General features: G+C 51.7%; 2 protein-coding genes across 4 annotated transcripts; both read left to right on the forward strand.

Moving 5' to 3' along the window:
- Positions 1-266: 266 nt before the first annotated feature.
- On the forward strand, positions 267-9,640 carry THEM5 (thioesterase superfamily member 5). The gene is given in 7 exon segments (XM_082476090.1): positions 267-1,798; positions 2,720-2,913; positions 4,085-4,213; positions 4,216-4,222; positions 7,694-7,804; positions 8,097-8,221; positions 8,543-9,640. Coding segments are annotated over 7 exon segments (744 nt in total). The 5' UTR covers positions 267-1,667; the 3' UTR covers positions 8,590-9,640.
- Positions 9,641-17,975: 8,335 nt separating this feature from the next.
- C2CD4D (C2 calcium dependent domain containing 4D) lies at positions 17,976-20,410 on the forward strand. Of its 3 annotated transcripts, none has more exons than XM_082475478.1 (2): positions 17,976-18,181; positions 19,166-20,410. In XM_082475478.1, exon 2 carries the CDS (start codon positions 19,241-19,243, stop codon positions 20,297-20,299), a length of 1,059 nt encoding a protein of 352 aa, XP_082331604.1. In that variant the 5' UTR covers positions 17,976-18,181; positions 19,166-19,240; the 3' UTR covers positions 20,300-20,410. The 3 variants fall into 3 exon arrangements, with proteins under 3 accessions (XP_082331604.1, XP_082331606.1, XP_082331605.1); XM_082475480.1 differs by lacking the exon at positions 17,976-18,181 and adding an exon at positions 18,209-18,357; XM_082475479.1 differs by lacking the exon at positions 17,976-18,181 and adding an exon at positions 18,365-18,543.
- Positions 20,411-20,666: the final 256 nt, after the last annotated feature.

The following is a 20,666-nucleotide window of genomic DNA, read 5'->3' on the forward strand; positions in this document are numbered from 1 at the left end:
GAAGACAGCCTTTTCTCCTGTTTGGCCAGTCTGAGGCCCAGCCTCCCATTAACACTTCCCACCCACAGCAAAGACCAAGAACCTTAGAAACTGGATAAAGCAAAAACCCTGAAGCAGCGTAGAGCCAAATGATTCATCAGTTCCAACATATTTTCCTTTCCAAAGGGCCCACTGTGGGCACCAGAGTATTATTTTTGGCTGCATTGGGTCTCAGTTGCGGCACGTGGGATCTTTTGTTGTGGCACACAGGCTCCTCTCTAGTTGTGGTGCGAGGGCTTCTCTCTAGTTGCAGCGCACGGGCTTAGTCGCCCCATGGTATGTGGGATCTTAGTTCCCAGACCAGGGATGGAACCCACGTCTCCCGCATTGGAAGGTGGATTCTTAACCACTGGACCACTAGGGAAGTCCCAACTCCCTGTTTTTAAATGTTGGCAACTAACTCAGATATTTATGATTAGACCCAGAGACTAAATCAACCAAAAAACTGGGTTCCCCCAGTCCTTGAAGAAGTTTCCTTCGAACCTTGACAAGAGATGAGGAAAATATTTATATCCTCGTCTTCTAGGGCAGCTAACTACAGAAGGTGGGATAAAATTTTTAAATTTCCATATTAAATCAGTACGATCTTTCAGAACCTACCAAACTCATCATCATCATTATAATTCCATCTTTGCATAGTTCTGACCTTTAGAATAAGCTTTATTCTAGTGAATTAAAATCTGGGACTTTTAGTTGAAAACTGGCCGTTTTAATTCAGTGCAAGAAATACCACCACCAAAAAGAGTCCGCACCCTCGCAGATGCCGACTGAGCACTCCTCCCCACTCCCCCACTCAAAGCTGGCTCTTTTCCAGGCTCGTCATCAGCAAAGCCTCCTCTGCCCCACTCCCCGCCTCACTCCCAGCATTGTCTGCTGCCATCACCCACTCCCTGGGGTTCCCAAAGCACAGAATGCCCTTGCTAAGCTGCTTCCTCCCTGAATGATTTTCTGGCCTCCCCTTCCAAGGCCTCCTCCCCCCACCCCACTCCTCCCCACCCCGTCCTCACCAGGGACCAGCAGGTGGAGGCTTGCCTGGGCTTCCCTCTGTATGAGATAGAAGAAGGGAGTGGCTGAGGGCTGTGAGTTGGTTTTCTGAGTCCCAGGATCATACCAGAGCTTTCAGAGTCTTGCTGCAGAGCACCTGCCACAAACACTCCACCAACACACACAGACACTCCACCAGTAGCCTCCAATCAAGGATTAGACCTCCCTTATCTTTCTGGGAATATTACTGGGCTCTCCCCAGAAAAACTCCAGGGCAACTCTCCAAAGCTTCCTATACGCTATACTATTTCATTATGTACTTTTTTGCTCCTTTAATAAATATTTCTTTCTGAACTCAGGCCAGTCCTGCTATGCATTCATGCCCAAGCAGCATCTGCCCCCTCCCCAAGTGCTGGGTGGGACTCTGGACCAGGTACAGTCCCCAAGCATCTATGGGTGTTGTATCAAACCAGCCCAGCCTTGCCTAATCATCTGCGGTGGCAGCTTGCTAATGAAAGCCTTGTGACAGAGAAGAGTGAGGCTTGTCTGAGAGGTGGCTGGCCCGACAGCCCCAAGGTGCAGCTGAAAAGGGCTCACTCGCCTCGCTGCCGCAGCCCTGCCGACCCCGATCCCAGCGCTCAGCCATGATGAGAAGAGGCTTCCAGGTGGCAGCGAGACTTGGCCACCACAGAGCCCTCCCTGGTGGCCCCTACATCCTGCCCAGGTTCAGCCCTGCCTCAGCATTCGGTTCCTCCATGGACTCCCTGGCGAGTGAGTGCCCCGCTCAGCCAGATGCGCAGCCCTTCTCCTGGGGGCCGCGGGTGTAGGGAGTACCCTGAATCTCCTCTTCCCCGACTGTGGCCGGGGCAGGTGAGCAGTTTGTTGGGAGCTATTTGATTTGGCAAAGGAAACCAAGTAGCCCAGATCCACAACTAAGACTACCAGGTGACTTTCATCCTGATCTGAATCTTGTGTGGCCACCACTCACTTTCCTCCTATGGGACTCAGACCGTTGCAGCTGAGTTGCGACACCCCCAGACAAAGGACCCTGTGTGCGGCCGACTGCCCATGGGTGCATTTGGTGCGTGAGCATCCGGCATCACAGAGGACTCCTCCTCATCCCACAGAAGGTACCGCACCACTGTGGGCGCCCAGAACAGGTTTCAAAGGAGCCCCCCTTCCCCGGGCAGGCCCACGGCTATGGACAGAGCTGGAGTAGCCCCTGAGGTGAGGGGGTGGTAGCGGTGATCCTCACCTGTGGTCACACCCCCAGGGTAGACAGTGTCTCAGGATGAGCTCTAGTCTGACCATCAGCTCGCACACTCACAAGCTTGGCAACCTTAACCGTGTTTCTTCAGTTTCCCCATCTGGAAGGTGGGGCTAATACTAGCCGTCCTCAGCCTCAAAGAATAGCTCACAGGCTTTAAAACAGGACAATTTTAATGCGCCACCACAGAGCAGCACGCCTCTAACTGTCAGCCCCCATGCCTTCCCTTCCTTTGCACATTACTGTCCCCTTCCCTGGTCACCCCACAGGGGTCCCCAAGGGCCATTTCCCTCAAGTCAACACTGGCGGAAGGGATTAAGGAGCCCAAGAACCCAGGAGCACACTACCCACAGGTCCCGAAGCCCAAGCAGCAGCCCACCTCCCAGGAAGCTGTCTAGTGTCCCTGATTTTTCCTGCCCAGGTCTCCAGATTCTGTCAGGAGAAGACAGATTTGAAGAATTACACCCTCCCCAATGCCAGCTGGTATCCAGACATGCTGAACCTGTACCACGAATTTCCGGAGAAGACTAAGGCCGATGGCTGGATCAGACTGCCCTCCTTCAAGTCCAGCAGAAACCACATCCAGGGGCTCAAGCTCCCATTAGCGTTAACGGTTACCTCAGGTAAGGCCTGGCCGGAGAGGGCCCATCGGCACACATGCACCCCAGCCCACCAGGGTCAGATCAGCCAGCCCCTTTCCCTGTGGTCAGAGTTGCTCAAGAAGGAAATTCACAAACTCTGGGCCAGTTCTCAGCCAGAAGTTTTTTCTGCTAACTCCACCCCTCCCACTGCAGCCCCAGGCAGGTGGATGAGAAAAGCATCCTCTCAGGCCCCTGGCTCCCCTCCTCCCAGGGGAAGAGAGCACACCCTAGCAGCTGCCTCTGCTCCCAGCCCAGAGTGCACCCACTGGAGAACTGCTGACTCAGCTCCCTGCCCCGCTGCCTTCTCACCCGGGTTGCTTCCCTTACTGTCAAGCCTTATCCCAAGTCCTCCTCCCCACCCAACAAAGGTCTGAGGACTCCTCCTTGCCCACTGCAGACCTCCACACACCATCCCTGCTCTGCTAGGCCCAGAGGCTCTCCTGAAACACCCATGGACCAGAGTGACAGAGTTTTCCACTTTGATCTCCCTGCGTGTGCGTGTGTGTGAGCACGTGTGTGTGTTAATTTGTCTCTCTCATTCACATATGTGTTCTTCCAGCCCAGCGATGAATGGGTGGTACATTGGGTTTAGGGAAAAAACAAAGCAGGCGCACCAAAATTTTTTGAAGACTTTGGATTCCATCCAAAAAGGATATAGTTCTTATAGTCGCCTTGAGAAAAATAATCAGAACTCTGGGGGACTCTTCTGCACTTATTTTTCTGTTCAGTATTGTTATTTTGAATTATATGTGAATTAAATGCCATACACTTTAATTTTCAATGTTTAAGGTCTCTTCAAGTCTGACCTGCCCCTGACCCTACATCTACTCTCAGCCAGGGAACTTCATGAGTGTTTCTTCCTCAAGACCCAGGGCTCCCTGAGGAAAGAGCTGTGTCCCCACAGACTCAGGGCTCCCTGAGGACAGGGCTGTGTCCCCCTCAGACCGAGGGCCCTGAGGACAGGTCTGTGCCTTGCTCTCCAATTGAAGGCTCCCTGAGAGCAGAGCCTGTATGTCCTCTGGTTCTCTCCTCAACCCTATACCTGAGGCCAGGCTCCATCCATGCTGCTGAACCACTGGCCCTTCATCCTGACTGGGCCCCATGCCCTCACGCACTCCTTTCTTCAGCTGTGTCACTCCCCATCTCTCCCCAGACAAAAGTGACTGTCGCATCTTCACCAGGTGTATCGAAACGGAAGGACAAGGCTACGAGTATGTCATCTTTTTCCACCCATCCAAGAAGAAGTCCGTCTGTCTTTTCCAACCAGGCCCCTACCTGGAGGGCCCCCAGGGTAACGCCACAGGCAGGCCCGGGGTGGGGACATCTTTGCTGCTTCCTGGGCTTGGCTCAGGAGACGGACTGGGTGCAGCCAGGCTCTGGGATCTGTACCTCTCTCTAAGGAGCTGGGTTGGGAGTGGGAGGCTCTGGGCTCCAGTCTCACAGTATCAGACTTGGAAGGATATTCTGTCATCTGGTGCAGTCCCCACTGTGCAGATAATAAAGAGCCTCCTTATTCAGGTCTGGGAATTTTCCCCTAAGAAGGGGTCTTAGAAGCCACTTTGAGAAGGATGTGTTGGACTTGGAAGAAGACAGGATCTGGAATGAGGAGCCAGGCTTCCAGTCCTGCTCTGTCAGGCTTGCTTGGAGACACCGAGCAAGCAATTTAACCTCTAGCCTTCGGTCTCCTTATCTAAATCTTTTTTTTTTTTTTAATTTTATTTATTTATTTATTTATTTATGGCTGTGTTGGGTCTTCGTTTCTGTGCGAGGGCTTTCTCTAGTTGCGGCAAGTGGGGGCCACTCTTCATCGCGGTGCGCGGGCCTCTCACTATCGCGGCCTCTCTTGTTGCGGAGCACAGGCTCCAGATGCGCAGGCCCAGTAGTTGTGGCTCACGGGCCTAGTCGCTCCGTGGCATGTGGGATCTTCCCAGACCAGGGCTCGAACCCGTGTCCCCTGCATTGGCAGGCAGATTTTCAACCACTGCGCCACCAGGGAAGCCCTCCTTACCTAAATCTTGATGCAATAATATCTACCTTCCAGAATAGCTGATAGATATGATATTATGGGCCTATATGTATGTGCTCATAAACCATAAAGCACAATATAGCTATCAGGGCGTCTATCCAAACTTCACCTTCTATCCATGGGCAAACTGAGGCACACAGAGGTAAGTTATCTTGCCCAAGGTAGCACAGGCAATCAAGGTCAGGACCAGGACTCTAATCCAGGAGCTGGGACTCCAAGTCCGTTGCTTCTTCCACTGTACTCCATTGCCTCCAAACTGGGAATAGACCCAAGAAAGAACTCACACTGGACATAAATACATTCACGAGGGAAATCAGGCTGGCCCTGAGCTTCTTGCCCGAGAATACTGGGTCACCATGTCCACGGTTGTCTGCCTTCTCCATCCTTGTTCCTGCTTTAGACACTCACTGAATGCTATTGTTGGTGTCAGAATTCCTGCAAGGGAGAAGAGGGAGGAGGGGGAAGGAGAAGCTTTAGGGTCCCAAGGCCTGAGAGAGACTCAATTGCAGTTAAACAGAATTCAAAGAGCTTAATAGATGTCAGCACCTCTACAGGCCATGGATTCAGACTGCAGCTCTTTGTCACCTTGGCCATCCTTAAAGTATCTTCCGTGGGGACACTGATTCCCACACTAGTGCGGGCAGACACTGGGGGACTAGGTCAGAGCTCTACCCAGGCCATGGGTCCCCTCCCTTCTGAAGAGGAAAACCCCCAAGAAGGCAGGGATAGGGCGGAGTGTGGCTGACTTTATTTAGGGCCTCATGGAGGTGGGGCAGTGGAGTCAGAGGAGGACCACCCAACACTGAGGCCAGAGGACTGAGGGGGTCCAGAGAAGAAATTAGTGCCCAATTAGAAAAACCCAGTTCAGTCTATCTCCTGGGTAAGGAAAAACCCAGTTTTTCCCTGCTACGTCTGTCTTTCCTGTGAGTCTCCTTTACTCTCATATAGAACACTTCCCTTCCGACACTTCTGGTCACCAAATGTTCACAGATTTTTCCCCACAACAAGCAATGCTCTGTGACACCAGCTGGGTGTCCTACAATTTAACTACATTCTGACACTGTCTACCTAGAGGTAGTGTCAGATCCCACAGGTTAAAATCTCAGTCCCACAAGACTGCTCCCACCCTTCTTCAGGTGCCAATGGCAAGTGTAGGTCCCCAGGTTACCCACAACTTCTGTCTGATTTGGCTACAATTGGTGGTTCCCAGAACCCTCTCCTTTGGTTGGATTAATTTACTAGAACCACTCACAGAACTCAGAGAAACACTTATATTTACCAGTTTATTAAAGATATGATAAAGGATGAACATCCAGGTGGAAGAAACCCATAAGGTAAGGTCTGGGAGAATCCCAAGCGCAGGAGATCTCGTCCCTGCGGAGTTGGGGTGCGTCACTCTTCTAGTGTGGGTGTGTTCGCCAACCTGGAAGCTCTCTGAGCCCCATACTAACTGGAATTCTTATGGAGGCTTCAACACATAGGTATGATCAATCATTAACTCCATTTTCAGCCCTTCTCTCTTCTCAAGAGAATTGGGGGAGGGGCGGGGGGCAGGACTGAAAATTCCAAGCTTCCAATCATGGCTTGGTCTCTCTGGTGACCAGCCCTCAACCAGGAGCCGGCCCGGAGTCACCTCATTAGAACAAAAGACACTCCTATCACCCAGGAAATAGAGGGTTTCAGGAACTCTGTGCCAGGAATCAGGGGCAGAGACCAATATTTGTATTTTCTATTATCTTGACAAGTACCCACCCAGCCCCTAGGCAATGAGGCGGGGTAGGCTTCTGGCTGACCAAGAGCTACCCTGCAGCACCTACACACTTGCGGATGGGTTTCCTGCCTGACCAGCGAGGACAACAAGGGAAGAGCAGGCTTAGGGTTCTTTGGCAACAACTCTTCCCCTCCTTCAAGCAATATGGGGAGGGAGGTGACTAGAAGCGTACAAGAAGTTTTGTAAACATTACCTCATTTGATCTGATGAGATAGAAATTATTTTTATTCACAATTCACAGTGAGAAAACTAAAGCTCAGAAAGGTTTAGCAACTTGCACAAGATCAAACATGTAGTGAAGGTGGAGGCAAGGAGTCAAACCAGGTGGGTGTGGTCGCATGGCCCCCAGCTGGGTGCCTTTCTATTGTCCCCAGCTTGGCCAGCAATGGAGCTTTGGCATGAAGGTCAGCTTACACAAGTGAGAATGAGAGTTTTATGTGCCGTACATAAAGCACGTGTTGGCATCATCCTGCTGAAGCCGGCTCTCGGCTTTCCACCGGCAGCACTGCTCGGGAGTCTATCTCGTCAGCACTTTATAGGTCCTAAGTTAAGTTCCACGTTTACCCACCTTGAAAATGTGGGCTCAGCACTGGCCATAGTGACTGGTGAGGTGAGAGCTGGCCCAAGGTCATGGTTTAGAGACTAAAGCCCAAAAGTTCAGGGGCTTTTCCATTCCCTGTAGGAGTGCACCTTTCCAAATTACGGTAGTTGCCACCAGTAATTAGCTGATGAATCTGAAAAAGGTTTTTCCATTAACTCTAACAGCAAAAAAAGTGTTTTTCCTGGTGAAATAAAATCACGGTATCAGTGGTGGCTAACACACGCTGTAGCAACGTGGAAGAAAAATCAGTTGATTTTGACTGGTTTGATCAGACGGGATCCAGATCTGTTTCCTTTCCTTTCCTGGGGAAAGATGGAGGTGGGGTGGTTCCAGCCCTGGCCTTGCTCCCTGCCCCCACCCCTAGGTTTGCCCACGGAGGGTCACTGGCAGCCATGATAGACGAGACCTTCTCTGAAACTGCTTACCTGGCTGGAGAGGGGCTGTTCACACTAAATCTCAATATCACGTTCAAAAAGTAAGTACGGATCCTTGGGGTGCTGGCCATTGAGGGGACAGCCATGCGTGGCAGTTGAGGTGTACAAGTCCTGCCTGTCGCTCTCCTTCCCCAGCCACGCGGTCCTCTGGTTCCCGGCCGGGATACAACCTCTGCTGTCAGACTCTGGTTGCTGGCAGATGGGCCCTGAGCCCAGAGCCACTTTAGTCCTCGAGGCAGGGTGGGATGAAGAGAAGGATGGGGGGACAGAGAGGTAAAGGGATGGCGGCCAGGGGTTCATGTGAGGGAGGGGCTAAGCCGCCTCCTCTCCCAGCCTGATCCGCGTGGGCTCTCTGGCCGTGCTGAACGTTGACGTGGAAAAGATTGAGGACCAGAAGCTTTACATATCCTGTGTCGCCCAGAGCGCGGATCAGCAGACAGTTTACACCAAAGCTTCAGGTAGAAAGGTCCTCAGCCTCAGCCCCAGGCCCTGTCCTGCCACCGCGACACCCAGAACAAATAGAAGGGGAATGTTAAGGATCCAGTCCCAAGCCGGGGTCCAGCTTTTTAGAGTGGGGTTGGGTACTTGCAGGAGACGCAGACAAAGTGAGGGAAAACCCAACTAGGATTTTTTTTTTTTTCTATGTGTGAGTGGCCCAACCTGTACGACAGGAGAGGACCCAGGTACTGAGTAACGGGGTGCAAATGCTCTGAGCACCCCATCAAGCTCCTACCATCTGTGCTCTGGCTCCTGCCACTTGGCTCCCCCTGCTCTTGCAGGCACTTTCCTCCAGCTGCAGCTGGAAGAGGATTCATCTCAACACTAGACACTGTGCCTTCAGGAGAGCCTACTGCCAACCGCCTCGCCTACCTGGGACATACCCCAGAGCAGCGAGGGGTGTCCGGGAAGTAACTGGTGAAGTGAGGGAGAAGGCACTTTCCTGTGCATAAATAAAGTCTCACAGCCCTGTTTGCAGTCCAAGACCCTTCTGCAGTTGGAAATCAAAATCCTTCCAGGGCCTTCCACATACCCACCTTCCCATCCAGCACCATAGAAGCGATGTACTGAGATCTGCCAGGGACCAGGCACTGGGTGAGGCACCAAGCACACAGCGATGAAAGACAGGGCCCCTGGCCTCGAGATGCACAACTGTGGGCCGGGAGCAGCTCCTCCCACCCCACCGTGGCTCTGGTTATGGGTGCAGTGCAGACACAAGGGGGGGGGGCGCTCAATTATACTCTAGGAAAGCGATCAAAGAAGGCTTTCTAGAGGGCTTTCTAGAAGAAGCTGTGCTTGAACTGAGTCTCAGAAGTTAAGTGGTGTCCACCGGGCAGGCAGGGGACTATTCCAAACAGAGGGACTATTGCGAGCAAAGGCACAAAGGGATGAAAGAGCAACAGCGACTTTGGAGAACAGAAAAGTGTTGAGTGGGGCAGGAGTCTAGGGAAAAGAAGGGGGCAGGGCAGGTGCAGGCCATGGAAGGCTCCTTAAACCCTGCAATGGAGCTTGAACTTTGTCTTGTAGGCAACAGGGAGCCTTTAAAGTGTTTGGGCTAGGGAGTGACATAAAGTTTTGTTTTTTCAAAAGATGACTCTGGTGGCAATAAGAGGTCAGCAAGACTGAAGGTGGGAGCACTGGTTAGGAGACCCTTGCAGGGCTCCAAACTAGAGATAGGAAGGACCTGACATGGTTCAAAGCCATGAAGATGAGAGATATGGAAAATGTTGCAAACAAAAGAGTACAGAACTTTGCCACTAATTGTATGTAGTGGATCTGTGAAGGGGAGCTTTCAAGGTTGACTCCAAGTTTCCAGCTTGGTGGTTCCAGGTGGCATCATTGGGAATACAGGGGAGCAGTTTTGAGGTGGGGGAAGATAATGAGTTCAGTTTCACATGCATTGAGCTTGAAGTGCCCATGGAACTTCCATCACATGGTGATCACCAGCAGGACCCTGGATATTGTAATTTGGAACTCAGAATTGATGACATACTGACTCGATTTGTAAGTCATCAATATAAAATCTGACATGCAATCCCTGGGAGTGGATTATGCAGAATGAAAGTGAAGAGGAGGCAAGGGGTGTGAGAGTGACAGGGTGGGAGAGAAAGGAAGGACAGGGAAAGGGGTCAAAGACAGAACCTTTGGTCACACTAAGGCTTAAAGCTGGGGCAGAGAATCAAAAACCCACTAAAGAAGCCAAGAATAGGACAGGATGGACCATCCTTAAGAAGGCGAGGTCAACAGTATCAAATGCTAAATAGAAGGCAAAGTAGATGGGAACTAAAAAGAGGCCTTTGGACTTGGCAGAGAGGAAGGTGGTGGTCTTCTTTGCCAGGAGGTGGGAACAAAATCCAGATTATGGTAGATGAAAAAATGAATGGGAATGACAAAGTGAAGCTAGATGATTCTTTCTAGGAATTTTGTTGTGGTTGTTGTTGTTATGTTATTTAAAGAAAGAGATTTGAGTATATTTGTAAATTGCTTTGGAAGGAGCCAGTGGAGAGAGGCTGAAACCCTAGGAGAGAGAGAGGTGTCATCCAACAGAACAGCTATCTGGTCTTAGAGATGGATCCAGAGCACAAGTGGAGACAGGAGTCACAAGACAGCATCAACATGACTCTGAGACCAAAAGGAAGAAGTGGGGGGGTACAGAGCAGGATGGAAAGTTGCCGGGATTTATGCCAGAGCACCTCGACTTCCTCAGTGAAATAAGAGGCAAGGCCATCAGTGGGGAAAGAGGTCCGGAGGAAGGGCAATGATTTGGATAAGCCACGGTGGGGGTCAGGAAAACAAACTGACCAAGTACATGTGGGCTGAGGCATGCTGAAGGCCCAGCTGCCGGTGAAAGGCAGGTATCTGGAGTGGCACCAACCTGGAGTGAAAGCAAGGTGTGAACCAGCCAGCAAGACCCAAGGGCAATGGCGGACGAGTCAGGCGAGCACAGTGGTAAAGGAGGGAAAAGAGCAATATGGCTGGTGCACATTTCTAAGGAGGAAAGGTTTGATGTGAGGGGCAAGAACAATGGACTGGAGGAGGCAATGGCCACCCAGCAGAAGCCTGTACCTCCTCTGGGCCTGCAGAGGAGAGGGCTGGGAAACTGAGCAGCTTCCACAGGGATAGGCAGGATTCCATCAAGGCCAGTAGGTGGAGGGGATGTTCAGGAAGAGGTCAAAGGTTAGAGGAGTTTTACCAAAGAGTGAGAGCTCCAAGTGACATGTCATAAAGGATTTTATTATTAGGTATGGTAATGCCAAATGCTGAAACAGATAAACCTTTACGTCTCCATAATCTAACCTGTATCTTAAATAGACTGTACTTTTCACTCACACAAAGTCCAATTTTTGGTGTCTAGCAGTCATTCAGGAACCTGACTGACAAGCATGATTCAACACATGATTTCCAAAGTCATCCTGGGTGTTGACATCCAGTTGCCAGAAGAGAGAATAACGAGGGAGGTTTAGGGGGCCAAACCTCAAAGTGTTTCCTCAGTCACAAGACTCCACCAAACTGCAAGGGAGGTTGGCTGGAAAATATGATCTAACTATATGTTGCAGAAGAAAGAGAAATAGGTTTGGGGCTTCCCTGGTGGCGCAGTGGCTGAGAATCTGCCTGCCAATGCAGGGGACACAGGTTCCAGCCCTGGTCTGGGAAGATCCCACATGCCGCGGAGCAACTAGGCCCGTGAGCCACAACTACCGAGCCTGCGCGTCTGGAGCCTGTGCTCCGCAACAAGAGAGGCCACGATAGTGAGAGGCCCGCGCACCGCGATGAAGAGTGGCCCCCGCTCGCCACAACTAGAGAAAGCCCTCACACAGAAACAAAGACCCAACACAGCCAAAAATAATTAATTAATTAAAAAAAAGAGAGAGAGAAATAGGTTTGGTAAGTAGCTAGCAGCCACTGCCTCAGTTTGAAAGGAGGATAGGCAGAGGAGGGATGGGTCTGTGTCCAAACCCTCATCCTAACAAGTGAAGAATTCAAGTTCAGGCCTCAGCTAAGATTCCAGGACCTGGGACTGGGGCTGGGGATTCAGGGGATCAGAGAGAAGGAAGTTTTTGTGGCATGGAACAGGGTCAGAGAGTTGGACACAAATTCAGCAGTGGTGGAGAGGTGGGTGGATCAGGTTCTCTTTCTAGTAACTAGACCACACACTTCCTAAGCCATCAGTCTTGAATAACAAGCAAAAGATTGGTTGACATGGATTTGAAGGCACTTGATCCAGTGCCCTCCAAAAATGGGAGACTTACTAGAGCCCATAGCCAGAAATCTTGTGGCAGTCAACTATGCCCTCCCCCATATACTCACAGAAAAACTCTTTCTCCTGTGCTTTCACAGTTGCCTTTGATAACCTATTAAGCCCAGAGTCTAAATCAGTGCATACCAAAAACATATTGTCCTTTATTCATGGTCAAAAAGGACCTAATCTTCATTTAAACACTTCCAAGAGAAGAAGGGAAATATGTTCTATCCTTCCTATGCAGTCAAAAAAAGGAAGGAAACCAAAACAGTGGTACTTGGAAACTCAAGTACAGCTTGCTTCCCTCTTCTCTCGTCTGGAAACTGGATGTCAACACCCAGGATGACTTTGGAAGTCATGTGTTGAGGATTTCAGAGGTTGGATGCACACTGTCACTTCTCTACTGGGGCCAGCTTCTAACAGAAACAGGCAAAAGCTGGAAATCTACAGAGGTAGGAGGCTCTCAGTCAAGGCCCCACAGCCAGGCTGGGAGTGTCAGCCTTGACTGGAGAAGGCCAAGTGGGCAGGCAGGGATCTTGGTAAGGGGAATGAGGTCATCAGCTGCTGGAATACTTCTCTAGTGTCGAGGGCTTTGACAGATGCCTCTCTTCTCCCAGGAGGCCAAGTATTGCAGCTTTCTAGGCAGAAACAAGGGGAGTTTCTGCCTCCACACTTTAAAAACCAATTCCATGTGTAGTGCATTCATCTGGAATACAGCTACTACATAGGTAGATGGGGTAGAATCCAACAGGCCATCCAGGCAAATGTGACAGCTTATTCTGCTTGAATCAGCTTATTCTGCTTGAAGATATGTGTTCTCCAAATGTCTGAATCAAGTGCCAAGAGAAACCAAAGAGTGAATAAGGCAATTGTAAGACCAACCAGTTCCAGAAGGCAAGGGACATCAATAGTTCATACCAGCTCTTAAAGAAGGGGCCCCTAAGGTCTTCCTGAAACTAAGACCGCAGAGTTAGGTCATTTATCACGGGTCCTAGGTGAGGAGCCAGAGCTGCAAGACACAGTATATCACCAACCCTATCACCTGCCAGCACCTGCAGTGAGCATTGGTGGCCAAGTCATGCTGCCTGAGGCCACCGCTCAAGGACACAGGACAATTTAGCCGCAAAACCCAGGGAGTCTTGTAGCAGTTGTCTGCCGACCTAGAGGAAAGGTCTGTCCCCTCTGTGTCTCTTCGTCTGGCTTGAACCCAGGAAAGCACTCGGTACTGCCCAGTCCTCTAAGTGTCCCTCTACAATGGCACTGGCGAGAAAAAGGAGGTCAAGGCCCTGGGTCACCTACATAGTTCTTTCTCTTTTTCTTTTTTTTTTTAATAAATTTTATTTATTTATTTATTTATTTATTTTTGGCTGCATTGGGTCTTCGTTGCAGTGTGCGGGCTTCTCATTGCGGTGGCTTCTCTTGTTTGGGAGCACGGGCTCTAGGCGCACGGGCTTCAGTAGTTGTAGCATGCGGGCTCAGTAGTTGTGGCTTGCGGGCTCTAGAGCACAGGCTCAGTAGTTGTGGCGCACGAGCTTAGTTGCTCCGCAGCATGTGGGATCTTCCCGGACCAGGGCTCAAACCCGTCTGCCCTGCATTGGCAGGCAGATTCTTAAACCACTGTGCCACCAGGGAAGCCCACCTACATAGTTCTTGAGTGGCAGCAATGGTGCTGGAAGAGGTGAGGAGGCCACATCCCGGGTCCTCATTCAAGGGAGAAGCTCTGCTCAATTATGAAGACCCCTGGGGTACAAGAAAGAACAGTGCTCTTTAAGATAGAAGATCTGGGTTCTAGTCTCAACTCTGCTACTGTTTGGCCATCATTTCTTTTTGGGTCTGTTTCCTGCTCTATAAAAATGAAAGAGTAGATGAGGTGATCTCCAAGTTCCTGGTCTGATGTCTTATTGTTTGGCTACCCAGTGTGTCAGTCATTTGCTTGATTGCTCTCAGATCCCCACCCTTCCCCTACTCTGCCTTAGACTGCAGAGGGCTAGTGCTTACAATCTACATTTCCCAGTCTCCTTTGTCATCTGGCTTTGGAAGGCTCTGGTGGCAGACTGGAAGGTGGGAAATAAAGAGATATAAGGGTATTTCTCCCCTTCTCTGTTTTGGGAGGCAACTCAAGTAGTGGCTGTGTCTCCATGGTTACAGATCCTGCTAGACAGCCTTCACCTTCCTATTTGCCTTTTTTTTTTTTTTTTTTAAACATCTTTATTGAAGTATAATTGCCTTACCTATTTGCCTTTTTTGTTCTTCCACCACCTTGGTAACAAATTCCCTGTGTTAAACTCCCTCTGTTGAACCATCTAGCAACTGCTGTTTTCCTCACCAGACCCCAACTAATACAGCCAGGTTGTGGATTATCTGCAGTCAGTTTTCAATCCCACTGCTGTACACCCTTATGTGCATCCTTAATTTAATATCCACCAAGAGAAGGAAATGGAAGGCAAGAGAAAGGAGGAAAATGAACTGTCAAAGATTGAGCATAATCCTGGCTAAATCCAAATCTCTGCCCATTTTCCCCCAGCGCACTGCACAGCTGAACACAGCTGGAGAAAACCCACACAACCTTGCTGTCCGGTCTCACTTTAAAGTCTAGATCGCTATCCTAAAGTGGGCCCATAATACTGCCCTGCAGTCATCCTAGTGATACTGCCCAGCAGTCATCCTGCAGTTTCCTAGATCATTCACTCTCCTGCTTTCCTAGGTGACTGTTTCATTCCTGGTCCTCTCTACTCAAACGCCTAGCACCACCTCCTCCCCCATCATCACTCTCAGTTAAAGACCTTGCTTCCTGTTTCACTGAGAAATTAGAAGCATTCAGAAAGAGCAAGCTCCCACTACCACATCTCTCCACCTACTACCTCTACCAATTTATTCTACTTCCCCTCCAGTAGCTGTGGGTGAACTGTTCACACAGCAGGCAGGGGACCATCCTTAGCTCTATTTCTTATGCGTGACACCTATTTCTTCTAGTCTACTTGGCAATATTGCTCCAAATATTCTCCCTTCTCTCTTCTGCATTATCAGTTTTCCTTTCCTATTTGATTTTTCCCATCAGCAAACATACCATATTTCTGTCATTTAAAATTTTTTCTCTTGATTCTACTCCCTCTCTGGCCACTGCCCCACTTCTCCCTACTCTTTTAGCAAACTCTTCCAGAGAGTTGTCTTTGCTCTCTTCCTTCTATTCTTTCTCAAGCCCACTCCAATCAGGCTTTTGCCTTCACCACTCCATTGAAACTGGTCTTGTCAAAGTCACTAATGACTCTGCAGTGCTAAATCCAATGGTCAACTCTCAGTCCTTATTTTATTGGACCTTCCCACAGCATCTGGCACAGCTGGTTCCTCCTCCTCTCCCACTCTAACTGTTGGGCACTCAGTACTCGGTCTTTGGATCCTTTCTCTTTTCTACCTTCAGTTCATCAAATCTTGTGACTTTAAATTCCATCTACATTTCTCTTGGTGCCCACATTTATACTTCCAGTCTGGGCCTCTCCTCTGAGGTCCGGATTCGTATATCCAACTGCTTACTCAACATCTCCATTTAGATGTCTAACAGACATCTCGTTTAATAGATCTAAAACTGAGCTCCTGATATTTCCCCCTCTCAGTAAATGGCAACTCCATTCTTCCAGTTGTTTAGGCCAAAAACCTTGGATAATTCTTTCTCTTAAATGCGGATGGATCCATCGGGAAATCCTACTGACTCTATCTACAGAATATGTCCAGAAACTGACTACCACAACACGGATCCATGCCCCAATCATCTTGTGCCAAGATTATTTCAATATTCTCCTGTCTGAGTTCCCTACTTATGGCCTTACCCCTTTTATTCTATTCTCAACGCAGCCACCAGGGCAACCCTTTTAATGCATAAGTCAAGTCATATCACTCCTCAGCTCACCACAAGGAGAAGCTAAAATTGTTACGAATGCTACAAGCCCCCACAGAGTCTGGCCCTGCTCTCTCTGACCTCACTTCCCCATCACTTCTTCTGCTCCAGCTACACCGGCCTCTTCGCCTCCTTGAACACTCCAGGCATACTTCTGCCTCAGGGCCTTTGTATGTCCATTGCTTCTGCCTAGAATGCTTTTCCCTCAGATATCCTTCCTCCTTCCTTCATATCACTACTGAAATGTTACATTCTCAAGGTGGCCATCTTTGACCACACTATTTAAAATTGCATGCTCTCCTGACACCCTCTATGATCCTCCCCTAATTTAATTTTCTCCCCAACAGTGATTTCCATCTAATAAACTGTATTTTTTACCCAGTTATTTTTGTCTGTGGTCATTCTTCCCCCACTAAAGTATAAACTCCATCTAGCCAGAAGATTTCTCTGTTTTCTCACTGCTATATCCCCAGAGTGCAGTATACAGTGCCTGGCACATAGTAGGTAGTCAATAACTATGGATGAATGAATGAATGAAGCCACAGAATCAAACTTCCTTAAATCCTACCCTTCCTCTGGACTGCTTATCATAGAAGACAAAAATGTCCTTATTGTCAAGTCAGATTGAAGTGGGGTTTCTCTTTTCATGTACTTTTAGCAGAAGTCAGCCTAACTGACGCGCACTTGTGATCTTATTTAATCTTCATGCCAACTCTGAGAGTTAGGTATTTTCTCTCCATTTTTCAGATGGGAAAGGTGAACCCCAGAGAGATTAAGTTACAGGCCAGAGGTCACACAGCTAGTAAGTCCCAGAGCTCAGATCCCCAACCCACCTGACTGATGCCACAGCTGTGAGTTCTTGGTTGCAGCACTCCGCGCAGACCACCCTCCCCAGAAATGACACCAGGGCTGAGCTGAGTCAGCAGCCACAGGACTGGAGGGTCTGCGTGCCACCAGGGATCTCCATAAAAGAAACATTTGCTCCCCCAAAACCCTCAAGTATCAGATGTCAAAATAATCATCTTGTTTCCTGAATTTCACAATTTGTCTTGTTGCTGTCATTATTGCCTGTCTGCTTCCCCATTCTATGTCTCCCCAGCACTTAGCACAATGAAGGGATAAATGAACTAATTCAGACACAATTCTGCTTAATACCATTCATCCATTCAACAATCCTGATTGAGCACCTGCCTTGTTCTAAGCACTGTCTTTGTAATGCTTACAGTCTGCTAAGGGAGGAGGACATTAAATAATCACAGAAATAAATCACAGAAACAAACAAAAACAAAACAGAACTGTGAACAGTACCATAAAGGAAAAGTATGGGATGCTGTGAAAGTAGACAAGAGAACCCCCTAATTTCAATGGGAGCGTGTCAGTGAGGGCCTCCAGATCTGAAGGGTGAAGGGGAAGTGGTCCTAGAAGAGGAAATAGCTTATGCAAACATCCTAAGGAGTGAATGAAGGATAGTGAGTGTGCCTGGAGTACAGCTGATGGTCTCATCTTGTCAGTGGTGGTCTGTGTTTCCTAGGATCTGCCTTCAAGGAGGGGAAGGAAGGGGGAGACATCCTCCATGTTTGCAGTTTAACACACTTCTGACAAGGATGGGGGGCGGGTGGGCACAGTCTGACTTTGACTCACTGATGGAAACAGCTCTGTCCTCAGTGTCTCTATGTCCAGAAATTTCGAGCTTGGTCCCTTTTCCCTGATCCAGTGTAACTGAGAGAACCAGTCACTACAGATAACTCCGTCTGGGAGCAATTGGGATGTCTCCAAAACTGAACAATGGGGGCCAAGGCAGGATTCCAGCAAGGAGGGCTTTGCAGAAGTTACCACTTGTGTGGCAGTGGCTGTGGCTTTCACCTAGGAGGGCTGGGTGGGGCCAGTGTAGCATTAAGGGATGGAGGCCACTGCCCACTAATGGCTGTCTCCCTTTTCACTGCAGCCCTCCCCAATTCCCAAGCAGCCAGGGCCCAGCAGAGAAGGCCCCAGGGCACAGGGCTGGCTTGCTGCTAGCAACCTGAAAGAAGGAGTTAAGAAGGACGGGCTGATGGCCGCAAAGACAGAGCTGTGTTTACCCAGGAAAAGAGGTCGTACGTAGGCAACGGAGGCCCCTGCCAGCTCCTCCCAGGACTGGGCTGGGGTAGCAGGCTGGAGAGGAAGCTGCTCGCCTCCGGGCTCTGAACGTCGCCGGCCCACCGGTGAGGCCTGCACTCTGGGCGCCTAACCGAGCCTGCTGCCGTGGGCTCAGACTCCCAGGCAGAAAGTCGGAACATCGCGCTCCCTGAGGTGCGGCGAGGGGTTGCGGTAAGCGCGCGCTGGCGGCGGGGCCTCCCGGAGTCAGCTCAGGGGGTGGCAGAGGATCAATGCTGCCTTTGTGCTCACTGGTTTCCTAGGGAGAAAGGGAGTGGAGAGTGGGAGGGGCGGCCCAACGGCTGGGCCCGCGCTGCAGAACTCGGGATGCTGTAGGGCTGGGACGCAGGGAGCGGAACAGTCAGGGCTTTAGGAGAGGTGGGATTCTGTGCTCCCGAGATGTGCGTCTCCTTGAACCGGCCCTAGGTGCTCGCAGGGCAGCAGCAGCCAAGTGTGCAGCGAGTCTGCTTCTGGCCTGGAACGACTCGGGAAGGCGAGGGAGGAGCAAGAGGAGGCAGGTGGGGCTAGGGCCGAAGGATGGCTCAGCCTGGAGAAGCTTGCGGTGCCGCCGGGGAGTGCAGCCTGCGGGGATGGGGTGCTGGGGAAAGGGGGGTAGTCCCAAGGGGCGCCAGATCAGACATTGGAGGAGAGCCTTAGTCTTCTGGAATGGGCATGGGAGAAGGGGGTGAACCCTCCAAGGGCCGCGGTGTCTCTTCAGGGGGAGAGTGTATATGAGCGGGGGTTCCGAACCCGGGTCGGTGTCTGCGGCTACAGACCTTTTGTTAATGAGGGTGTTACTCTATTCTCCTAATAGGAGTCTAGGCTTCTAGTGGGTGTGTTAGGCCTTCTGACTCTGAAGTGGGTGTACATCTTCAGTACCAGCGGGAGCAATGGGAGAGCCTGTGTACTCGGATGTCCGAGGCCTGATCCGAAAATATCACTGTCTAGCCCTGGGCTCCCTCTATTTCTCCCCCGGACCCCCAGACTTTGAAGCCCTTTGTCCCTCCCCATCCTCCCCCGACCCCGCTCAAACAGGGGCTTGTGCACCCCGTGGGACCGTAAAGAAGGGCACGGCGGCAGACCACCCGGTGTCCGTTTGCAGCATCACCCACCTTGGGCTTTCCTTCTTTCTTTGTGCAGGCCTCCACCTGAGACGCTGGGTTTGGACCGTCTCGGCCTCGTGGAACTCGGCCTTTCAGACCCCCACCCCACCGCATGTGGCTCGTGGAGAAAGCTGGCTACCAGGTGGGGGCCGCGGAGCCCAGGCCCCGGTGGGCGCCCTCCGGCCTGTTTCCTAAGCGCCGCACCCCGTGCCCGCTGGCTCGCGCCTGCCCCAACGTCCTCACCCCCGATCGCATTCCGCAGTTCTTCATCCCGCCTCGGCTCCCCGACCCAGGCGGCGCCGAGCCCCTCAGCGGGCGCCGCGTGGGCGGGCGCCGCGTGGGCGGGCGCGGCCTCTCCGCGGCCTGTTGGCTGCCGCACCTGGCGGGCCGCGAAGGCTGGGCCTTCCTGCCCGAGAGTCCGCACACGCGCCGGCGCGAGTCCCTGTTCCACTCGCCGCCGCCCGCCCCCGGGCAGTCCAGGCTGCACGTCTCCTCCCCGGACCTGCGCCTTTGCCGGGCCCCCGACAGCGACGCGGCCTCGTCGCCCGACTCGTCGCCCTTTGGCTCGCCGCGGCCAGGCCCCGACCGGCCCCGGCCGCCCAGGCCGCGCTCGCTGTCCCCGGAGGAGGCGGGCTCGGCCGACACCAGCCCGTACGCGCCGCGCCGAGCGGGGCCGCCCAGGCCGCCGCTCTTCCACCTCGACTTCTTGTGCCGCCAGCTGCGGCCGGCCAAGGAGAGCGTGCTGCGCCTTGAGCCCCTGGGCGGGCAGCTGCGGCTCTCCGCCGAGTACCAGGCCTGGCCCGGGCGGCTGCGGCTGCGCCTGGTGAGCGCCGAGGGGCTGCCCGGGTCGCCGGCCGGCCCCGGGAGCGGCGGCGGCGGCTGCTGCGTGGTGCTGAGGCTGCGGCCGCGCGCCCGGGCGCGGGGCCAGCGGAGCCGCGTGGTCAAATGCAGCGCCAACCCCATCTTCAATGAGGACTTTTTTTTCGACGGGCTCAGCCCGCCAGACCTGGCCGCCCACAGTCTGAGGGCCAAGGTGCTGGACAGGGGAGCAGGCTTCCGCAGGGACGTGCTGCTGGGGGAGTGTGAGACGCCTCTGATTGCCCTGCTGCCCCCCATGCGTGATGGGCCAGGTCCCGGAGCCTCCCTGGCGCCTGCCCATCTCAGCCTGTAGCCCGAGAGACTGTCTCTTCCTCAGGAGGACTCCACCGGGTCTGCAGTCCTCATTCTTTCCATCTGCCCGGCATGTATTTATTTTTGCTAATAAAATATCTGTTTGTCTCTAGCGGTATCTCTCCCACTTGTTGGCACCCTACGCTCTCAGATCTGCAGCCTACCCTCCACCCTCTGCCCTGGCCGTACACGGGATGGAGGAAGCTCATTCAGTTGTCTGATTTGGAGCAGACCTTAAGCAGTGGTTCTCAAACTTGAATGAGCATCACGATAACCAGACATCAGAAATCCTGGATGAGCTTGATAAACATGCAGAAAGAATCCTGGGCTCCATTCCTGAGAGACCCTGACACTAGTTCAGTAGGTCT

Source organism: Balaenoptera physalus, assembly GCF_965194825.1.
Source record: "Balaenoptera physalus genome assembly, chromosome: 1".
NCBI lineage: Eukaryota > Metazoa > Chordata > Mammalia > Artiodactyla > Balaenopteridae > Balaenoptera > Balaenoptera physalus.

Bases quoted from the DNA above. Each gene is read 5' to 3' on its own strand.
- C2CD4D (XM_082475478.1), top strand. From the start codon at position 19,241: ATGTGGCTCGTGGAGAAAGCTGGCTACCAGGTGGGGGCCGCGGAGCCC.